The sequence below is a fragment of the Chiloscyllium plagiosum genome, chromosome 2 (assembly GCF_004010195.1).
Source record: "Chiloscyllium plagiosum isolate BGI_BamShark_2017 chromosome 2, ASM401019v2, whole genome shotgun sequence".
In the NCBI taxonomy this organism is placed as follows: Eukaryota; Metazoa; Chordata; class Chondrichthyes; order Orectolobiformes; family Hemiscylliidae; genus Chiloscyllium; species Chiloscyllium plagiosum.
Genome location: NC_057711.1, coordinates 78588025 through 78608445, shown reverse-complemented (window position 1 = coordinate 78608445; position 20421 = coordinate 78588025). Strand labels below are relative to the sequence as shown.

Here is a 20421-nt window from a genome sequence, read left to right as displayed (position 1 = left end):
CAACAGTTTCCTCATTTCCCCTTCCCCCACCTCATCCTAGCTTCTAACCTCCAGAAACTCGATCCCCTGTCCTGTCCGGACTTGTCCGACCTGCCCAGCTCCTTTTCCACCTATCCACTCCACCCTCTCCTCCCTGACCTATCACCTTCATCTCCTTCCCCACTGACCTATTGTACTCTATGCCACTCTCTCCCCACCCCCACCCTCCTCTAGCTTATCTCTCCACGCTTCAGGCTCTCTGCCTTTATTCCTGATGAAGGGCTTTTGCCCGAAACGTCGATTTTGCCTGTCCTCGGATGCTGCCTGAATTGCTGTGCTCTTCCAGCACCACTGATCCAGGACCCTATCAAAGTGTTTGGACGTAAACTAAAGTTATTTGTCAAAAACAGGGACAATGATAGAAAAACTGCAAGCATCTTTTACAATACACGGACTCCCAGGAGTGTTGGTCAGAGACAACTGTCCATCATTTACTAGAAGGGAATTCATATACTTCGTAAAGTCAAATGGCATTTGGCAGATAAGGACAGCTCCATACCAAACATCGTCCAATGGTCTGACCGAAAGAGCAGTCCAAACTTTGAACGCAGACTTAAAGAAATAGCTGACAGCTTCACTCAATACCAAATTGCCTGGTTCCTATTTGATTATCAGACCATCCCTCAAGCAATTGGGGGAATGCTCCAGCAGAATTGCTAATGGGGAGAATACTCTGCACCAGGTTATATCTGATCTTCTTGGACCTGGGGTCGGGCATGGATAAAATGGCATCAGGAACGCCAATGCCAGACACAAGACTCCTCTAAGTGAGACAGAAGAAGTTGACTTCAGGGGATGAGGTTTGGTGCCAAAAAACCAGAAAAATGGCCCTGTATGGCTAAGAGACATGGTCCACACGAAGTCAGGTCCTGTGACATACAAAGTTCTGGTAGGTGTGATGATCCTGAAAATGAGTGTGGGACACATGAAGGCTGCAAACGCAAACAGAGTGGGAGCAAAACATTCATGGCCCTTCAGAACAGCCAGAAAGGTTGTTAAAACGCATGAGTTCTCCCCCTCCATCTAGCACTGAAGAAATCTCAGAGTCTGAAATGGACATAGCAAATGTTGCAGCCTCAACATCTTTATTGCCTGAAGAGGATTAATTTCTTTTGAGATGTTCCGGGCATAAGAGGTGGGCTACAGTCTGCTACATGCCACCCGTATCCAAGGTTGAGTCAGAGGAACCAGACCTGGTGTGAAAGTGCCCCAGGAGAGGCTACAAGAAAAGGAACAGGCACAAGTCCCTGGAATTAGAGGGGGAGGGATGTAGTGATTGTAATGAGGTCAGCCAGGTGGATCTCATAGATTAGGGCTGCTAACCTGGTCCAAACAGGGAGCCCTGACTGACAGATATAAACAGGCGTGTCAGAGGTTCTGTTCACTCAGAGCTGTCTCTGCATATATAACTAAGGAGTGACTTGGTGTCAGGATATCAGCCTCTGTGGAGTTATTTCATTAACCTTGTAAAAAACACTGATTCAGCCTCATCTGGAGGATTACATCCCGTTCTGGGGCCTCACTTTAAGAATAATTTGAATCCATTAGAAAGGGTGCAGAAAAGATTAATGAGAAGTTTCTAGGTGTTAGAAACTTCAATTACACAGGCAGTTTCTGATTTCACTGGAGAAGAAAATGTTGAAAGGTGACTGATGGAAGTATTCAAAATCATGAGGGATGTGGACAGAATTATTGATTAAAAGATCAAGAACAAGAGTACACAGATTTAAGTTAATTGCTAAAAGAAACACCAGAGACATGATGGAAAGTTTTCTCACATAGCAATTGGTTAGGATCTGGAATGCACTCCTTGAGAGTACGGTGGAGCTAAGTTCAATTGATGCAATCAAAATAGAATTGAATTATTATTATGCAAAAATGGAAAATCTGCAGTGTTCCAGGGAGAGTCACTGGATAAGTTGCTCTTTTAGAGAATCCACATAGGAACAATAGGCTGAATGGACTCCTTCCTGTGTAGCAATCAGAGATTCAGTGAAATTTATTCAGTTTCTAAGCTGTGAAGTTTTAGTGAATCTTAACATTTCCCACCAGATGGCACTACTGCCATTCTCTTGAAGAACATAAAATATATTGAAATAAGGTATCTCTTAGTTTCAAGATAGATGTAAAAGAACTTACAAGCATTAAAGGCATCCAATAACAAATACAAACAAGCTTGAGACTTAAATATTGGCTGCAAATATACCAGATTGCAAATTTGTGACATGCCATTGAGACTCTTGAATGAACAAAAGAGAACAAAGACTGACAAAACTATTCTGAATTATTTCAACTACAATAATTTATGAAAAGAGCCTTCATGCAGCAGTTCCCTTAATGCAGCTCAGAAAGAGAATACATGAAGTAGTGATCACATGCCAATTCTGTTGATTGATTTATTGATGTCACACGTACTAAGAAACGGTGAAACATGTTGGTTTGCATGCTATACAGCCAGACTCTACCATACAAAGTGCATCAGGGTAGCAGATCAGAGTGCAGAGCAGTGTTACACCGCAGAGAAGGTGCACAGAGAAAGATCAGAATTAACATTTGACAGGCCGTTCAAAAGTTTAACGGGGGGGGGGGGGGGGGGAGCTGTTCTTTAATCTATTTGTATTTGTATTCAAACTTTTGTATATTCTGCCAGATGGAAGAGGGTGTAATCCCACTGCTAAGCACCTTCAATAATAATATAAAACACAAATATATTGTCTATGTCCATTAGCCAATAAATCTTAATTTACTACGGCTAACTGGCAACCATGGGCAATCAACTGAGTGAACAATGCTATTCTGGTAATGTTACTGAACTAATTCAACTGCCTAGCCAAGGGCATAGAAACAAGATAAATTTAAAATCAATTAATTAATAATTGTGAAACACATAGAAGAGAGAAAATAGGCCAGTGATTCAAGCCTGCTTCATCATTCAATATAATCACAGCTGATCATTCAAGTCTGTACTTTTGTCCACTTTCTCCCGATATTCTTTGATCCCTTTAGCTCTCAGTCCTAAACGTCCATCCCTTTGGAGTTTTGGATCCTGGCTTTGAATTCTCTACTCAAGATCATCCTTCCTGCAGTGCCCTGTTTAGTGCACTTGAATTTTAATACGTAATATGAGATTCCCTGTCATTCTTCTGAACTCTGAATTCAGTCCTAACCAATCCAGTCTCTCTTTAAACAGCAGAGCTGCCATCCCAGGAATCAGTCTGGTAAAACTTTGGTGGATTCCCTCTATAACCAGACATTATATTTCATCTGCCATATATTTGCCTATTTGTCCAAATCATACTGAAGCATCTCTGAATTCTCCTCACAGTTCACCCTCCCATCCAGCTTTGTGTCACCTGGAATAGATATTCAAGATATTCCATTTAGTTCCCTTATTGAAACCAATAATCTATATTGTGAATAAATTGGGACTCAAATGCTGATCCCTGCAGTACCACACTTGTCACTACCTGCTACTTGGAAAACAATCCACTTATGCCAACCAGTTCTCTATCCATGTTAGTACACAATCTCAAATCCCATTTGCTTTAATTTTAAATGTTCATCTTTTACGTGGTGAAAGGTTAAATGGGAATATCTCTCTGGACATTAAAGAGTTAGACTGCAAGGTTGAACATTCTGGAAGTGGGTGGGGTGACATTCTGTCGCACAGGTCGCATGCAGGAATGTGGATGACCATTCATTGCAATTCACACCTCATTTCGGCAGTCATTTGCTACTATACTCCTGCTATTATCAAATTAAACTATCATTCAAACTCTTCCATTCAGAAATGCTTTCTAGCCATCCCCTGACGCTAGGTATGTTGCATGTGCATTGTCTTGGGGAATCAGTGAGTCAGAAAATTGTCTGCATAACGATTCCCCAGGATTAGGGCATTTACATTTGCATAATTCTGAGGATGATCTCATCCTACCATTGTGTCCGGGGTAACATGTGAGTATGGGTTGTCTTGAGTGGCATGTGACTGTGGGAGAGTAGTCAGAACATCTGTAAGCATTGCCAACCAACCTGTATAAAGGCGATGTATTTTCTTTGTTCAGAGTCTCTCTTCGGACTCAACTTCACATACCTGCAAAAAGTATCAGAGGGGTGACCTAGCTTTACAAGCTTGATTAAATTTTAACTGTTTGCAAAGTTGGGGTGTGTGCGAATTGCATTTCATGTGTGAAACCTCAGAAAAAGAACCTAACAGTGGGACCTTATCGAAAGCCTTCTGAAAATCCAAGGAAACCATATCTACTAACTCCCTGTGTTTAACTCAACTAGTTACATTCTTGATTTGTTAAGCATGATTTCTCTTTCACAAATCCACGGTGACTGTCTAAATCTGCCACCATTGTCCCAGGTGCTCCACTACAAAATCTTCTCTGACGGACTCAAGCATCTTCCCTAAATCAGGCGATTTGTACTATGATTCCCTATTCGTTCTTCGCCTCCTAAGGGTTACCTTAGCCATGCTCCAATCTATAGAAACTGTGCCAGAGTTTGTAAGAATCTTGAAAACCGATCAGCAATGGATCTATTATTTCTGCAGCCACTTTTTTAAATACTCTGGAATGAAGGTTATTGAGTCCCAGAGATTTCACAACCTTTCATTCCAAAAATTTTCTGAATACCATTTTCCTACTAATTCTAATTTCCTTCAGTTCCTCCCTTTCACTAGTTCCTGTGTTCCCAAACATTTCTGAGGTGTTATTTATGTCCTCATTTGTGAAGAAGAATCAAAATATGTAGTTAATAATCATTTTATTCCCATTTTAACATCCCCGACTCCTGATTTTAAGGGACCTTAGCATTCAATAATCTTTTCCCTTCACATACAGTCAGTTCTTCTGTAACGTGATGATTGCATTCTTGTGCAATCCTACATTATAGAAAAATTGTACTTTAGAAACAGCGCTTAAATTATTGGTGATGTGATTGATTTACAGCCAACACAGATTTTAAAAGTTTGCGCTGTAGAAACAACGTCCCCAATTCGTCGATCACATTATAGCGAGTTCGCATTGATGAAATGCATATTATACCAGAACAATCTACACCAACAGAGGCATTTACAATCAGTAAGCATATTCCCTCCTAGCTTACTATGGTACTCTGCTTTCCCTTTTAATCAATCCCCTTGCCCTCCTCGGCTAAAATCTAAACTATTCCCAATCCTCATGCCTACTGCATTTGTTGGCCAATTGTCCCTTTCTTAGATCTAATACTATCCTTAATTTCCCTTGTTAGCCTTGGTAAGTCTCCTTTCCCATTTCATTGATGTGCCACTCAGGAATGAGCAATTGTTGCACTTCCACCATGCATTATTTAAATATTTGCCATTGTCTATCTACAATCATCTCTTTTAGCAACATTCCCAATTTATCATTGTTAGCACGCACTTCACATCATCGTAGCTTCCTTTGAGACTGTAGTCTCAGAATCAACTACATCACTCTCCATCTTAATGAAAAATGTTATCATATTCTGGTCATTCTTCACAAACAGGTTAAACAAATTAAATGGCTGGTGACCATGTAGGTATTGTTGGTCCAAACAAAGTTGATTGCTAGAGCTAGTAAGGTTTCTGCATCACTACCAGAGGAGGAATCTGGGGACTATAATGAGGTGAAGAGTGCCATCTTAAGTGTACATGAAGAAGCCTACAGACATCGCTTCAGGAATTTAAGGAGGGACATTGCATTTGAAAGAATCAAACAAAGTAATTGAGATGGGCGGATAAGGGCACTGAAATTGATCAAATAGGTGATGCTCTTACAGTGACGATTATTTTGGAGGAGTTTAAAAATTCACTTCTAAAGTAGTGAGAACTCACGTGGAAGAGCAGAGAGTTAAAACTGCAAGATTAGCAGCAGAAAAGGCAGATGATTGAGTTGGTTTATAAATCAAAGTTTGGCTTCCCACGCCAATTTCAATCTGTGAGGAATAGAAATTTGGGTAAAGAAAGAAATTCTCAGGTGGTAAGGGAAAAGGGAGATTTCATTGAAGATAGTAAAGGTAGTTTATCACAGGGTAAAAAGGAAGCCCATGAGGGGGTAGAGAAGTTAAACAAAAAAAAGCTCAGGTGTTTTCACTGCAATAAAGTAGGCCACATCAAATCAGCAGTGTTGGTGGTTTAGAAGACGGATGTGGGAAAACAGGATAAGCCAATGGGCTTTGTTAAAGTGGTAAGAAAAAAAGCACAGTGGAAGCTAAAAAACTGCACCAGAATGTACAACCTGGTCAGGGGTTGGTTGAGAAGAAAGTGCCAGATCTCTCTAATGAATTTACTTGCAAAGATAATGTTTATGGATATATGCCAGGAAGAGTAGAAAAAGAAAATAAAATTTTGAGAGATATGGGAGAAAGTCAATGTTTAATGGCGAGAGATGAAGAGATATGTAACTACAAAGGATTACTGCCAGAACAGGTAGTAATATATGGAATTCATAGTGAGAAGAGTAGTGTTCCATGAAATGTTGGAGAGTCCGGTGAAAAGTAGTGAAGAGGTGGGAGGAGTAATTGAGAAATTCTCAGTTCCAGGAATACAAATTATCCTTGGTAATGATATAGCAGGATCACAGGTTGGAGTGATGCCTACTGCAATTGAAACGCCAGTGTAAAATCAGGGAATTGAGATGTTACAGGAAGTACATCCTGGGATTTCTTTTCCCCGACTCTGGTAATAACGTCTCAAAGCCAAAGGTTGAAGCAGGATCAGCAATCAGAGAATAAAGATAAGTAAGTTAAAGTTCATTTCTCAAAGACTATGTTTGATCAAATGGTTGAGAAAAAACAAGAACAAATGGAGGACAAAACACATATTTTCAGTTCAGAGAAATTAACAGATTTACAAGATGAAAAGCTAAAGCAGTTGTATCAAAAAGCATACACAGAAAAATCTGAGTGTATCACAGAATATAACTATCTTAAAAAAAAGTCTTGATAAGGAAATGGAGACATCACATATTCAGGCAGATGAGAAATGGACAGATGAGAAATGGACAGGAGTTCATCAAGTTGTATTATGAGTGGGTTATAGAAAGGAAGTTTTGCAAGTAGCACATGATTTCCTAGTAGAAGGCCATTTAGGATTAAGGAAAACTCAAGCCAAAATACAAAACACTTTTATTGGCCTAGACTGCATAGGGATTAGATTAGATTAGATTAGATTAGATTACTTACAGTGTGGAAACAGGCCCTTCGGCCCAACAAGTCCACACCGCCCCGCCGAAGCACAACCCACCCATACCCCCTACATTTACCCTTTACCTAACACTACAGGCAATTTAGCATGGCCAATTCACCTGACCTGCACATCTTTGGACTGTGGGAGGAAACCGCAGCACCCAGAGGAAACCCACGCAGACACGGGGAGAATGTGCAAACTCCACACAGTCAGTCGCCTGAGGCGGGAATTGAACCCAGGTCTCTGGAGCTGTGAGGCAGCAGTGCTAACCATTGTGCCACTGTGTCGCCCACCTTGTTGTTGAATTTTGCCAATTATGACAAGTATGTCAGGTAATTGGAAAACCTCAGGCAGTGATAAAACCAGCACCGTGAATATCCATTCCCACATTTGAGGAACCTTTTACAAGAGTCTCAATTGATTTTGTAGGACCCCTACCTAAAAAGAGTTTAAATCAGTATTGTTAACATAATGGATGTATCACTAGATTTCCAAAGGCAATTCCATTACGCAGTATCATGGCGAAAAGGATTGTAGAAGAGTTACTCAAAGTTTTCACTAGGTACAGATTATCTGCAGAGATACAATCAGATCAAGGGTCAAATTTACTTCAAAATTATTCAAGGAAGTTATGGATAGTTTAGGTACAAAACAATTCAAATCCACTGCATACCATCCAGAATGGCAGGGAGCATTAGTATGGTGGCATCAAACTTTAAAGACCATGTTGAGGGCTGATAGACAAGACTATCCAGAGGATTCGGGCAAAGAAATTGCATTTATGCTTCTTACAGTTCGAGATGCACCAAATGAACCTAATAAGTTCAGTCAATTTGAATTATTTTTTGGCCATGAGGTAAGAGGACCACTGGAATTAATTCAAGAGACCTTGGTGAGTCAAAGTTCAAAGACTATATATTGGGACTATATGTCAATTTTCAAGGAAAGATTAAATACAGCAGGTGAGCTGGCTAGACAGCATTTAAAAGTAGCACAGTATATGATGAAACAGAAAGCGGACAAGAAATCAAAAACTTGCAATTTTGCTTATGGTGACAAAGCATTAATGTTACTTCCAGCAATGGGTGAATCTTACAGCAGGGTTTAGTGGACCTTATCAAATTGAAAGGAAATTGAGTGAGGTGAGCTATTTAATAATACCAGACAGAAGGAAATCCCACAGAGTGTATCATATTAATATGCTCAAAAGATATTTTGGTGGAGAAAGAAAGTAAACAGAGAACATATTGCTCATTACAACACAAAGTGAAGAACCAAACTCAGATCCTTTCATGACACCAAATATACCGTACTAGTTTAAAGTCATCCCATTTGATATGATAAATGGACCAGCCACATTTCAAAGATTAATCAATACAGTTATTTTCGGATTATCCAATAGTGGATGTACATTGACGACCTGGTGATTTTGAGTCCCACATGGAAGAAACATTTACAGCATCTATCAATTGTTCGATCGACTTCAGGAAGTGGGCTTGGTGATCAACCAAGAGAAGAGCGAATTCACAAAAGTCCATATCATGTTCCTGGGTCACGTTACTGGACATGGACGATGGTCCCATAGATGTGAAAACAAAGGTTATTGGGGAGTTTCCCATATTATCGGCAAAGAGGGCAGTGCTATAATTCCTGGGATTGAGTGATTTTTAATCGAAAATTTGTACTGAATTTTAGCAGTGCGGCTGCTCCACTGATTGATTTATTGAAGAAGTTCAGAAACTTCAGTGGACAGTGGACTATCAGAAAGCATTTGACAGCTTGAAAGCTGTGTTACCCCAGTGTTGGCCATACTTAATTATGCAAAGCTATTTAAATTGGCTATCAATGCATGTGCTGTGGGTGTCGGTGCTATGCTCTCGCAAAAAGACAAGATGATAGAAAGATCTTTTGGGCATTCTTCCAGAAAACTGAAAAATCACCAACAGAAATATTCCACAATTGAGATGGAGACCTTGAGCTTGGTAGATGCATTGCAACATTTCAATATTCATATTACCAGTACTGTACACTACTCCAAATAAAGTTTCACTAACGACCTGTTAAAACTGAAGCATAACCATTCTCATTGCTCTCAAATGCACCTCCTTAACTCTCAACAAATTCCAGGAAGATGTCCCTAGAATTCCCAGATAATTAGCCGTTGCTAATACTCACAGAATTTCTCTATTACCCTCCAGAATCTTCAAAAAGTACCAGAATCTGACTTCTATTCCCAGTGCTATCACCCACTGTGGCCACCATCCAGTGTTCTAGAGCCCAGACTGTGCTGAAGCGAATATATCAATGTTCATAATAATACCGTTTAGAATTTTTTAAAAATCAGATTTACTCTGTGCAACACCACAGAAGATCTGCTAGCATTACATTAAAAATCTTTTATCCAGTGTAGTCTTCTTCATCACGCTATCTACAACAGTATTTTTCCAGAGGAGAAAACAATGTCTGCAGATGCTAGATTAGAGTCGAGAGTGTGATGCTGGAAAAGCACAGCAGGTCAGACAGCATCTGAGGAGCAGGAGAATCGACGTTTCGTTGGGCATAAACCCTCAACCAGGATGCTGCCTGACCTGTTGTGCTTTTCCAGCACCATACTCTATTTTTCAGAGGTCAGTCATATGCATAATGCCTGGAATGGGTTGTTAATAATCAGATTCATATGTGTGCAGCTAATTACCTATAGTTACCATTACCTACAGTCACAATACCACACTTGTGACTAAAACCACCATATCCTAGCTCCATCTACTGGCTCGATTGTAGGCAAATTAAATTTTAATCAAACTGAATTACTCTTTTTAAAATGTTCTCCAGACGAAGGCAATCCTAGTAAGGTTGCAATTTTCTTATCAATCCTTAATAACCCTGCAAAAGTAGTTGTTAGCTTTAGAATCCTATGGGGCATTTTAAACGCAAAGGAGAGGGTTTGGAGCATGTGGCATGTGCCGTAAAGTTTAAGTCAGTGCACTGATACAACTTGGACATCAATTCACCCATTCAAGTTTTCGACTTTAACTTATGTCACAGTCCCACTTCTAGCTGATGGATGTCCATTAGGCTACTCAAACTGATTGGACAGCATGAAGGCTGCTTATTTACGGACAGAGAGATATCGGAGCGGTCACTGGAAGGTAACTAATTTCACAAGAATGCATAAGGAGCATTGGTGAGCACTACGGACAGTGTTTTACTTTGATCCACTGTGCATACATCAGTCTGAATTAGCCAATTCTGGAGACTCATGTTTGGAAATGCCTACCAAGGAGCAACTATCATCAGCACACACTTTCACCTGAAACGAAGAAGCGATCTCAGACAGTGCAGTGTCACTTCATTCCACCACACCTTCCACCGACTTTTACATCAGTACTCATGCATGTAAACTTAGATTTGGGACCAAAATTTATTGAGTGCTCCATTACACCAAGTGCACTAACAGCTGTTAGAAGTTATGGTAGTTAAGGTCACTGGCATTCAGGACTGTTGTAAGTCACCTAGAACTGGAGTTTAAACCGAAAGCACTTGTTTCTGGAGTCTTAATGTAGGCAAACAACGGAATACTGGTGTAAGGCATTGTAAGATGTGCAAAGATCTGATTCCAGAGGTTAAAGTGCTCTCTAGCTCAGACAATGGAGGTATCTATCTAGGTCATGAGTGCTGCCATTTCCCTCTCAAGCTTGCATTTAGCCCGCTTCACTGAAAAGGTGACTTTTGTCATGCAAACCCAGCAGAATGGATATATTGGCATTAACAATACTTCAAAAGAAATTCATGATGCTGATTCCTGAGTTGAAGAGATTAACTTAGTGAGACTGCCTGAGAAAGTAAGATCTTTATTCATTAAAGTTTCAAAGAATGAGTCTTGATCTTTTTTGTTATTCATTTGTGGAATGTGGGCATCACTGGTTGATCCAGCATTTATTACCCATCTCTAGTTATACTTGGGAAGGTAGTGGTGAGCTGCCTTCTTGAACCGCTGCAGTTCATTATCTGTAATTAGACCACAATGCCAATAGAAAAGAGATTCCAGAATTTTGACCAAGCAGTACTTAAGGCATGGTCATATTTTTCCAAGTCAGGATGGTGAGTGGGTTAGAAGTGAACTTGTAGCTGGTGGTGTTCCCATATATTTCTGCCATTACCTTTTTAGATGGAAGTGGTTGTGACTTTAGAAGGTGTTATCTAAGGAATCTTGGTGAATTTCTGCAATGCATCTGATGGATGGTACACATTGCAGCTACTAAGTAGCAGTGGAGGGGGGAGTGGATGTTTGTGGATGTGGTGATGATCAAAAGAAATTTGTTTTGTCCTGGATGGTATCAAGCCTTTTGAGTGTTGTTGAAGCTATACTCATCCAAGCAGCTGGATGGCGAGCATTCCATCACATTCCTGACTTGTACCTTGTAGATGTTGTCTCCCAGGGACTCTTGCAATTATGTGTTCCATAAATGTTATCAATCACAGCTTGCTCAGCATATAACACAAATATATAAATTACAAAGACAAATGGAAAGACAGCTATTATTGCAAGAGGGATGGAACACAAAAGTATGGAAGGCTTGTTATAGCTCTACAACATATTGGTGAGACCACAGTGTGCTCTGTGTATTTTTTATCTTATTATTCAAGGAAGGATATACAGAAAAACCTCAATTATCCAAATATCAATTATTCGAATTTCAGATTATCCAAAGAATATCTCAAGGTCCTGATAGAAAGAGGCGTTTCAACACTGATTGTGCTTTTGTGGTGAATGAACTCGGCTTACTGAAATGCTGCCTAGAACAGTCCTGGGCATCGATGGGAGCTCAGGCACTGTCTGCAAATGAATGACTGCCTGCCCGTTCTCTCTCTCTCTCTCTCCACACTTTACCTGGATTTCTACACAGGGGTGTACCCTAACCTCCCCCCCCCCTCCCCCAGATAATCTCTCCAACATTGTCCTGTACAGGGTAAAGGTGGAACCTGTCAAAAAGTTCAGAAAAAAGTTGTGTGTGTGTTTGTGGAATTTTGAGACTCACCCACCCTCCAAAGGCAGCAGCAGTCTTAATGCTGGTGTCCAGTCCTGCTGTCCCGGAGATGGGGTGAGGCGACATGGATGGAGGGGGGGGGGGGGGGGGGCATTGGTGGAGGCAAGGTCAGATGGAGTTGGGGTCAGACGGGGGCGCAGACAGGAGCGGTGTTGGACGGGTTTAGGGGAGCAACGGACGGGGGGGGGCAGGGGCTCGAGTGGTGTGCTACTGCCTAGTCTCCTGAATGGGGAGCAGACTTAGGAAGTGCTCGCTTTATCAATACTATTGAACTGTTGGGGGTAGGGGGGAACAGGAGGCTTCACCAATGCTGTAGGTCCCTTACGCACAGGTGTATCTGCTCAGAAACAAACCCTGAGAGAGAGAGAGAGAGAGGAAGCAAGGCAGGCAGAGCGAGGAAAAAGGAAACTTCAGAAAACTCTGAGCCCCAGAGGAAAGGCATTGAATCAATTAACCGATTAATCAATTATCCAAACGATGTAGTGCTCGCCCAACTCGTTCGGATAATCGAGGTTCCTCTGTACCTGCATTAAAGGCAGTTCAGGTTGATTCTGGTTCACTTGAAGGTTGCTGCCTGGGATCAATGGATTGCCCTGTGACAAACAAAAGGTTGAGGAGGCTGGGCATATACTCAGTGGAGTGTAGAAAAATGAGAGGTGATCTTAAATAAACACGAAGGGGCTCAAAGGAGACGGAGAGAATAGCTCCCTTTGTGGAGATATACAGAGTAAATGGGCAGTTTCAGAAAAAGTGGTCTTCTATTTAACACAGAGATGAAGACTAATTTTTTCTGAAAAGATGGTTAATTTTTTGGACTTCCCTGCTCCAGACAGCAGTGAAAGCTCAGTATTGAAAAAAAGTTCAACAAATCATTGATCTAAAAATGAAACAAGGGTTAGAGGTATTGGGATGGCAGAAAAACGGAATTGAGGCCATGATCAGATCAGCACTTATTTTAATAGCACTAAGCTATTTTAATAGCTCTAAGGGCAAAATGGCCTATTCCTTCTCTATTTCTTAGGTTCTTGCACAACCAACATAGTAGCTTGTTGTGTGCTCCACAGATTTTCAGTCTACTATAGGATTGATGTGAGAAATAAAGCTATACACAGTATAGAAGAAAGGATATGTAGTTACTGTTATCAAAGTGTAGGTGTGTACTGTACCTTTAAGAGAGGAAACTGGCACAGTATGTACTGTACCTTTAAGAGAGACAGGAAGCAGGCATGGACCTAGAAAGGTTGTGAAACAAATAGCTGGAGCATGCATTCCATGGTACTCAACAATTTTGAATTCAGCCAGTTTCGATACAAAAATCCCATCAAATCTGAATTTTAATGTTTTGATGACATCAAACCAATGAGACCGTCCAATGTTTTCGGGTATATAAAATCGTGTATTTTAAACAGTTTGCCACGGTGACAAAGAGAACCAACGAAAATACAGCCTGCAGAGCCTCTCTCTGAAAGGTATCTTTTCATATGACATTCGGGAAGCAGAAGACCAAAGAAAAGACCCAAGAAAGTACAGACGACAATACAAAGGGAAAAATCGACAACTGGCTGGTTTTGAAATTTTAGTTTTTTTGTTAAACTTAAGCAGGGGGTTTTCTCGGATATTGTTGTAGAGTGGGAGATAGATAAATTGATCAGACAAAGGAGGATTACCATGTGGATAGTTGTTGTTTAATGTTGTTGTGTTTCTTGGATTCTTAATTGTTTTCTTTAAATAGTTCGAAAGTTCTTTGTCATTCATACTTTAACAGATTACGAGGCGAGGTGAGCTTTTCTGTATGCATGGTTTAAATTAGCAGAAAAGTTTACTCCATGTCATAACAGTTACCAACAAGAATAGTGGAATACAGAGATGAAATGGGAGGAGATCAATGGCAGGACACTTAGTCAGCGGTTGTGAGCCTGGTATAATCTGGTGCAAGACATCAGAACAATGAATGAGGTAAGTTCAAGAAAAACAATTAATAGCCTTGAGGTAGAATATCAGTCAGCCTCTCGCCTTTTAATAAAGGCTGTCCTCATTAAGGAGGATCAGAGCAGTTGACAAGAATATCATAGGAACATAGGAATTAGGAGTAGGCAATTCAGCCCTTCGAGCCCACACCACCACTTAACATCATCATGGCTGATCTTATCCAAGTCTTGACTCCACTTTCCTGCCTGTTACCCTGCTTTTAATCAGAAACTTATCTATTTCTTTCTTAAATGTGTTTATTGTTTCTGCCTCCACTGCAGTCTAGAGCAGTGACTTCCACAGATTCACAATCCTCTGAAAGAAGTAGTTTCCCATCATTCAGTTTCGAACCTACCTCCTCTCACTCTATATCTACAACCTCTTATTCTAGATAGTCTCAGAAGGGGAAACATCTGTTCAATGTCCACTGTATCAACCAGGGGTTAGGTCAGAGTGGAAGCAATCAAGTAAGGCAAAGCAGGAAAAGAAAACACTCCCAACAGTGTGATATCAGTCCATGTTGTCTACAGGATGTACAGCAAGAACTCACCAAAATCACTTCAACTGCATCTTCCGACTTTGCAATTTCTACCATTGACAATAACTAAAAAGGTATTGACAAGTAAAATAATACTCCAAGTAATACACTATTGCAACTTGGACACATACCATCCATCATTCCTATGTGTTCCATGAATCTTCTCCAGCTCCCTCACCAAAAACCTATCCCCTCTTGGTGGGCTGAGAAGAGAATACACAAATTGAAGAATATCTTCTTTCAACCCTCTATTCTTACCTGAATTGCATCGAGACCAGCTCATAGTGTTCACCAATGTTGGCAAACAGACGGTTATTACCAATTAAACCAAATTCCTTAGTTCAGCCTCAGTCCCCTCCATTTTCTTTAGCAATGAGGACTTGAAGTCAAGATAGCTTCTCTCTAGCTCTGTTAACTTGAGACTTTTCAATCATTATCTTTATTAATTACTCATTCCTAAAATTATCACTTTATTGCTTTGATTTTAGTTTTGCTGAAGCAGGCTATTTCTTCATAACAACTTTTATTTTGAAATTCATGCATACTACTGTGCTAAACCTTAGCTTTTGAAAATTTGCTCACTGGACCCTCGAGTACAAAAATTGTGGTCTCACACACAAAAAGGCTGAACAACCCTGGTTCATCTACATTCAATTGATGTCAATGGACATCTAGTACAACTGACTGTAGCATATCTATAAGGTGATAATTATTAGTTCTGCAGTACATTAAACATGTTCCATTCAAACACAAGGTCTAAGTTGCAATTCACAGGAACTATAAACATATAGAATAAATAAAGGACCATGGGAGGAAACTAAAATGTAACAAATGCTGCAGTTTATTACATTAAGGGAGATTGAATATAAAAGCAAAAGATACTGCAGATTCTCCACTTCACTGCATTTACAAACTATGCCAAAGGTATCACAATGTTCATAAAATAATACAGCATCAACTTCCTAACCAGCAACTATCCTCAACCGTGTTGCCTTATTTCACTTTGCTCAAATGTGGGAAGACATTTAAGCATATGAAAAATGTAATACTAAAACGAAAACATGCTGTAGCAATGTCATTACTATTATGAAACTCACCGATTAATGGGTTTTTTCTAACATCCAACACAATTAGAGAACTACTGGTCTGCAAGATATCAAGCAATGTTTTGGCTCCTTTATTAGAAATTCCACATTGCTGCAAATCCAGGGCTGTAATAAAAAACAGAATTCCTAGAAATTAATGTAAAATACTACAGACATTTCCATAATATTTATAATACACAGAAATGAGCCATTTGCAATGGATCTAACCTTTATGTTTACGTTCCTTCCACTCAAATTCATTATCCTTATTATCCTTTTGTTCCTTTTTCTCTTATCTACTTTTTCGTTAAAGGTATCTATCCCATTCAGCTCAAGGAATAAGTTACACAATTTAACTGATCCCCTACATTCACTATTGGATTTATTACTTTACATACTCGCGTAAAAGTTGATCTCATGCAAACATTGACCGCTTATTTTTAGCCAAAAAATCTTGTATTTTCCATATATCTTGTGTAAAAGTCAACCCTACCACGTCACATTATAAACCTCTTACAAAGGAAACTGCATGTTTCATTCACCCACTTAAACAAAATCGCATTTACTCATTCATTCATACTATGGAAGAATTGACCAAAATTGACACACAAGCCATTTTTGTCATAAAACAACTTTTGCAGTAAGATTTCTAGCTTGCTCATGCAGTTCGAGGCCTAACTGAGGAATTCTGTTTTGATAAGCCTGACCTTGCAGCTGCCATTAGTTCTGTCCCAAAGAATGATGTATTGATTCTCTGTCCCATATCGGTAATTCTAGCCTAGCTGAACCAGCAGTACAAAATAACATTCAGTTTTTGTAGACATTAAGAAATGTAGGTCTGGACAATGTATAGGAACCTTACGACTGCCCCTAAGTTGTGTAATTAATGGGCAGTAGGCTTGTATTTAACTATAAAACTTGTAATATTTGGTATTTCATTGGAATTGCATCGGACTTTATTCTGAATGAAGATGTCATTCCCCATGGCCATGGAATAAAGCTAGTTGATTGCTCAAGGTCTGCTCTCCTGACTATCTTGTTCTAAAAGATTTGGCAAACGATTTATTTCCCCAACACCACCAGTAACTCTCCTCATCGCTCTTTGTTTACATATATCGAGTCTCTATTCATTCATTCATAACTCTACTTACTGGTAGCCCACATGATTTACTACAGCACATTTTAATTCATTCAGACTAGTACGAAGTGTATTGGCACGTATTGCACTTTGTTCACTATACGGGGTGGGTGGGAGCGGATGTTTTGGAGACAGGCCGGGGGGCTCACACGAAGTGTGCTACTGCCTCATCTCATGAATGGGGAGTAGATTTCACAGAAAATTCCGAGCCCCAGAGGTAATCAATTAACCAAATAATCACGAAATCAATAATGAATGAAATAGTGCCCACCCATCTCGGTCAGATAATCGAGGTTCCTCTATATATTGAACTGCAGCATGAATTTCAGTCCCTCAAAACTAGTGCCCGTGAATTAGTTGACCAAATGAGCTGAACCTTTAAAAATAATCTAAAAAAAAGTGACTTTTACACGAGTATGTATGGCAGCAACTCTCATATTAATGGCCCTTGGTCTGGAATCATATGCAATTAATTTTCTCTTCATCTACCTGATCAAACTCTGATAACTGACTTGAAGATTTACTATCAGATCATCAATAATCTTCAGGTCCTATACTGTTGGATCTTTCCTGTTGTTTTGTGTGTGCATGCAAGTAAGAATGTGTTTAATAGTGTTTCCCTATTGCTTCTCTGGGTTCCATTCATGTATATATCTTGCTTATGTGATATCCATTCTATTTGTGTTGATTAGTTCACGGTAAATAGCAATTTGCCTATTTTCTTTACAGAAATGCTCACTCTGTATTGCTTTTACAGAATCTATACTTTTTTTTTCAAATGTATTCAATGGAGTTTTCTTTCAATTCCCTGAATCCCAAGTATTTTCTTCTTGAATTCCCTTTGGCCACATACCACAGTTAGAAGGCCGCTACCAAATGCCTCTTTACAATTATTAAGTGCACAATAGCAACTTCAAAATGTGATGTCCAATTTTCCCGATGGCCAATATTTCTGTAAAGGCATGGAGGTAGTGTGGCCCTTGAAATCCAAAAACTATTTTGAATTAGAAATTCAAAACTATAGTTTACAGACTTCACAAAGGAATCTGCATGCATAACTGTTTTCTGGCAAGAGAATAATCTGGAAGAGAATCCCCTTTGATATACATATAGTTATTCGATGTGTTAATAATCCTCTATACGTTGCTGTATCCCTTGTACAGTATGCAATCAGCCAGGCTTAATCAAGGTAAGCATATCCTTCTTAGCACTGTCAACAAAGAATTTCCATTTAATGAAAACAGGACACAATTTTTGCTTCTCACTAAACTGTCAACCAAAGACCAGTTCAAATGCCAACAAAACCAAAATGATGGATAATCTGTTGTGTGAAAGACAGTGAAATCCCATGTCCTTTCGGTATCACCACAGCCAAATTAGGGATCAGAAGATGGAAAATAGATGATTTTCCATCTCTCTTGTACAGGGACTCAAGTGCAACCTTAAGATTAGCAAATATTGGAAACTAAAGATCATTCCTGGGATGATTCTATATCACTGAGCTAGTGAACTATCATGGTTAATTTGTAAACCAACTGAGCAATTATTACCCATTACCTGCAATTTATTTATGTAATATATTTTATTTCAAACAGGAAGAAATTCACGGTTTACATTTAAAATTCACTATATATTGAAAACCACAATTATGCTTTTGGTTCCAACTACCTTTAAGCCAAAGGTCATCTTTGAGGGCATCTGCAAAGGCAATAGCTCCAGCATCACCAATTAGTGTGTTACAATTCATTGTAATGCGCCGCAAACCAGTCATACAATCTAGGTCAGGATGCCTATAACGAAGACTCTCTGCCCAGACTTGACTGTGCCTTTTTGTTGCTTGATACTGTATAAAACATAAGCACATAACCTTACAGTTATTGTGCAAGGCAAACATTTATGTTGAATTGCTACTATATTTGTGATTTAAAACTGCGAAGTATAATACTTCAGAAGTAAGAAACTATAAAAACCTACCTTAATAATGCCTGTCATATGCTGTGCTCCACGCCATGTTAAGTTACAGCCTGTGAAGTTGACTATTTTGATGGTTGCTGAATTCTTCACATTCTGGCAAATGACTAAATAAAAACCATTAGATTTTATGAGCTGTGATTATTATACATTACAAATCCCTTAGTAATACAAACGTGGTGGAAACAGTAACTTACTTTCCAGTCCTTCATCTCCAATTGGACAATGAGCTAATGAAAGGTTCTGTAGTGTTTTTGTCCTGGATAGACCCTAAAAAAGTTTGCACATGACACTTACAATTAACATTTCAAAAAGGAATTATGAACATTATATACAAAGTGCATTAGCATTTTCTGGTTACCACAATTATATTTGAAAGATTCGTATTGACCAATTTCCTCCTTTATGATTAACTAATAATTGCCATTTGATAAATCGAGTTATTAAGTTTCAATGTTTTAGACAATTTTGAAAGCTTCGGTTCCCACATGAACAGGAAGGCAGGGAGGAAACAATTCTGTGTATCAGCAACTGGGAAACCTGGAAGTGCTAAGGATTTAGCAGCAACATCATGTTGATTTTTTTTTCATTATGTTTCCCATCTAGCAACCACTGGCTTGGTAGGAAATCTGCAGTTTTAAGGTGATTAACATGGTTGTGACTTGATGAAGGAGCAGTGCTTCAAAAACTAGTGCTTCCAAATAAATCTGTTGGACTATAACATGGTGCTGTCAGATATTTAAGGGAATTGGTACACTGGGTGGAGAGAAACCTTTCCTTGGTGAAGTCTGGGACAAGCAGGCATATAAGAGATATAACTTTAACTTTAAAATCAGAACAGGAACACGCAGGAAAAATGTTCAAAAATTCATCTTCTCTCACAAAAGATTAAAGTAGCATGGAACACTCTCCCTCAATTAATAATTTAAAATCTAAGATGGATAGATGTTTTCTTGGATAAGGGTTTGAAGAGTTGTGGACCTTGAGGCATGTGACTGCAATTGAGAACCATCATGCCAATTAATGACAGAACAGATTCAAAGGGTTGAATGGCCTGTTCTTATTCCTACATTCTTATACAAAAATTTAATTTTGAGTAAGTTTACTTGCTGCAATCTAAAATGTGTCATCAATCTACAATAGAAACACTTTTTTCAACTGCACAAAGTTTAATCATTTACTTTCTTCAGAAATATTCCCAGATTCCTGTTAATACAGAAAAAAATCCCTCTGATGAGTGGACCAATACCACAGGTTAGATTTAAAATCACTAGCAAAAACATTGAAAAGGCGGTTAAGAACTGTTTCCCCAGTTAGACCGCTGCTGGGATCTGGAATACACCACCCGAAAAAGTGCTGGCAAGATTCTGGAAATAATTTAGAATGAGTGTGGACAATACATATAGATCGGGAAATTATAGGGTTACAGACAAAAATAAGGA

General features: G+C 39.3%; 1 protein-coding gene across 2 annotated transcripts in view; it reads right to left on the bottom strand.

Annotated features, from left to right (window-relative positions):
- The window catches only part of cep78 (centrosomal protein 78), an 86258-nt gene that overhangs the window by 54151 nt on the left and 11686 nt on the right, over nucleotides 1–20421 (bottom strand). For both annotated transcript variants that reach the window (XM_043712611.1, XM_043712621.1), the window contains 4 exons: nucleotides 19177–19249; nucleotides 18983–19086; nucleotides 18677–18851; nucleotides 15883–15996 (listed from right to left, as the gene is read on the bottom strand). In XM_043712611.1, the coding sequence (XP_043568546.1) occupies nucleotides 15883–15996; nucleotides 18677–18851; nucleotides 18983–19086; nucleotides 19177–19249 (466 nt within the window). The remainder of the gene's footprint in view (nucleotides 1–15882; nucleotides 15997–18676; nucleotides 18852–18982; nucleotides 19087–19176; nucleotides 19250–20421) is intronic.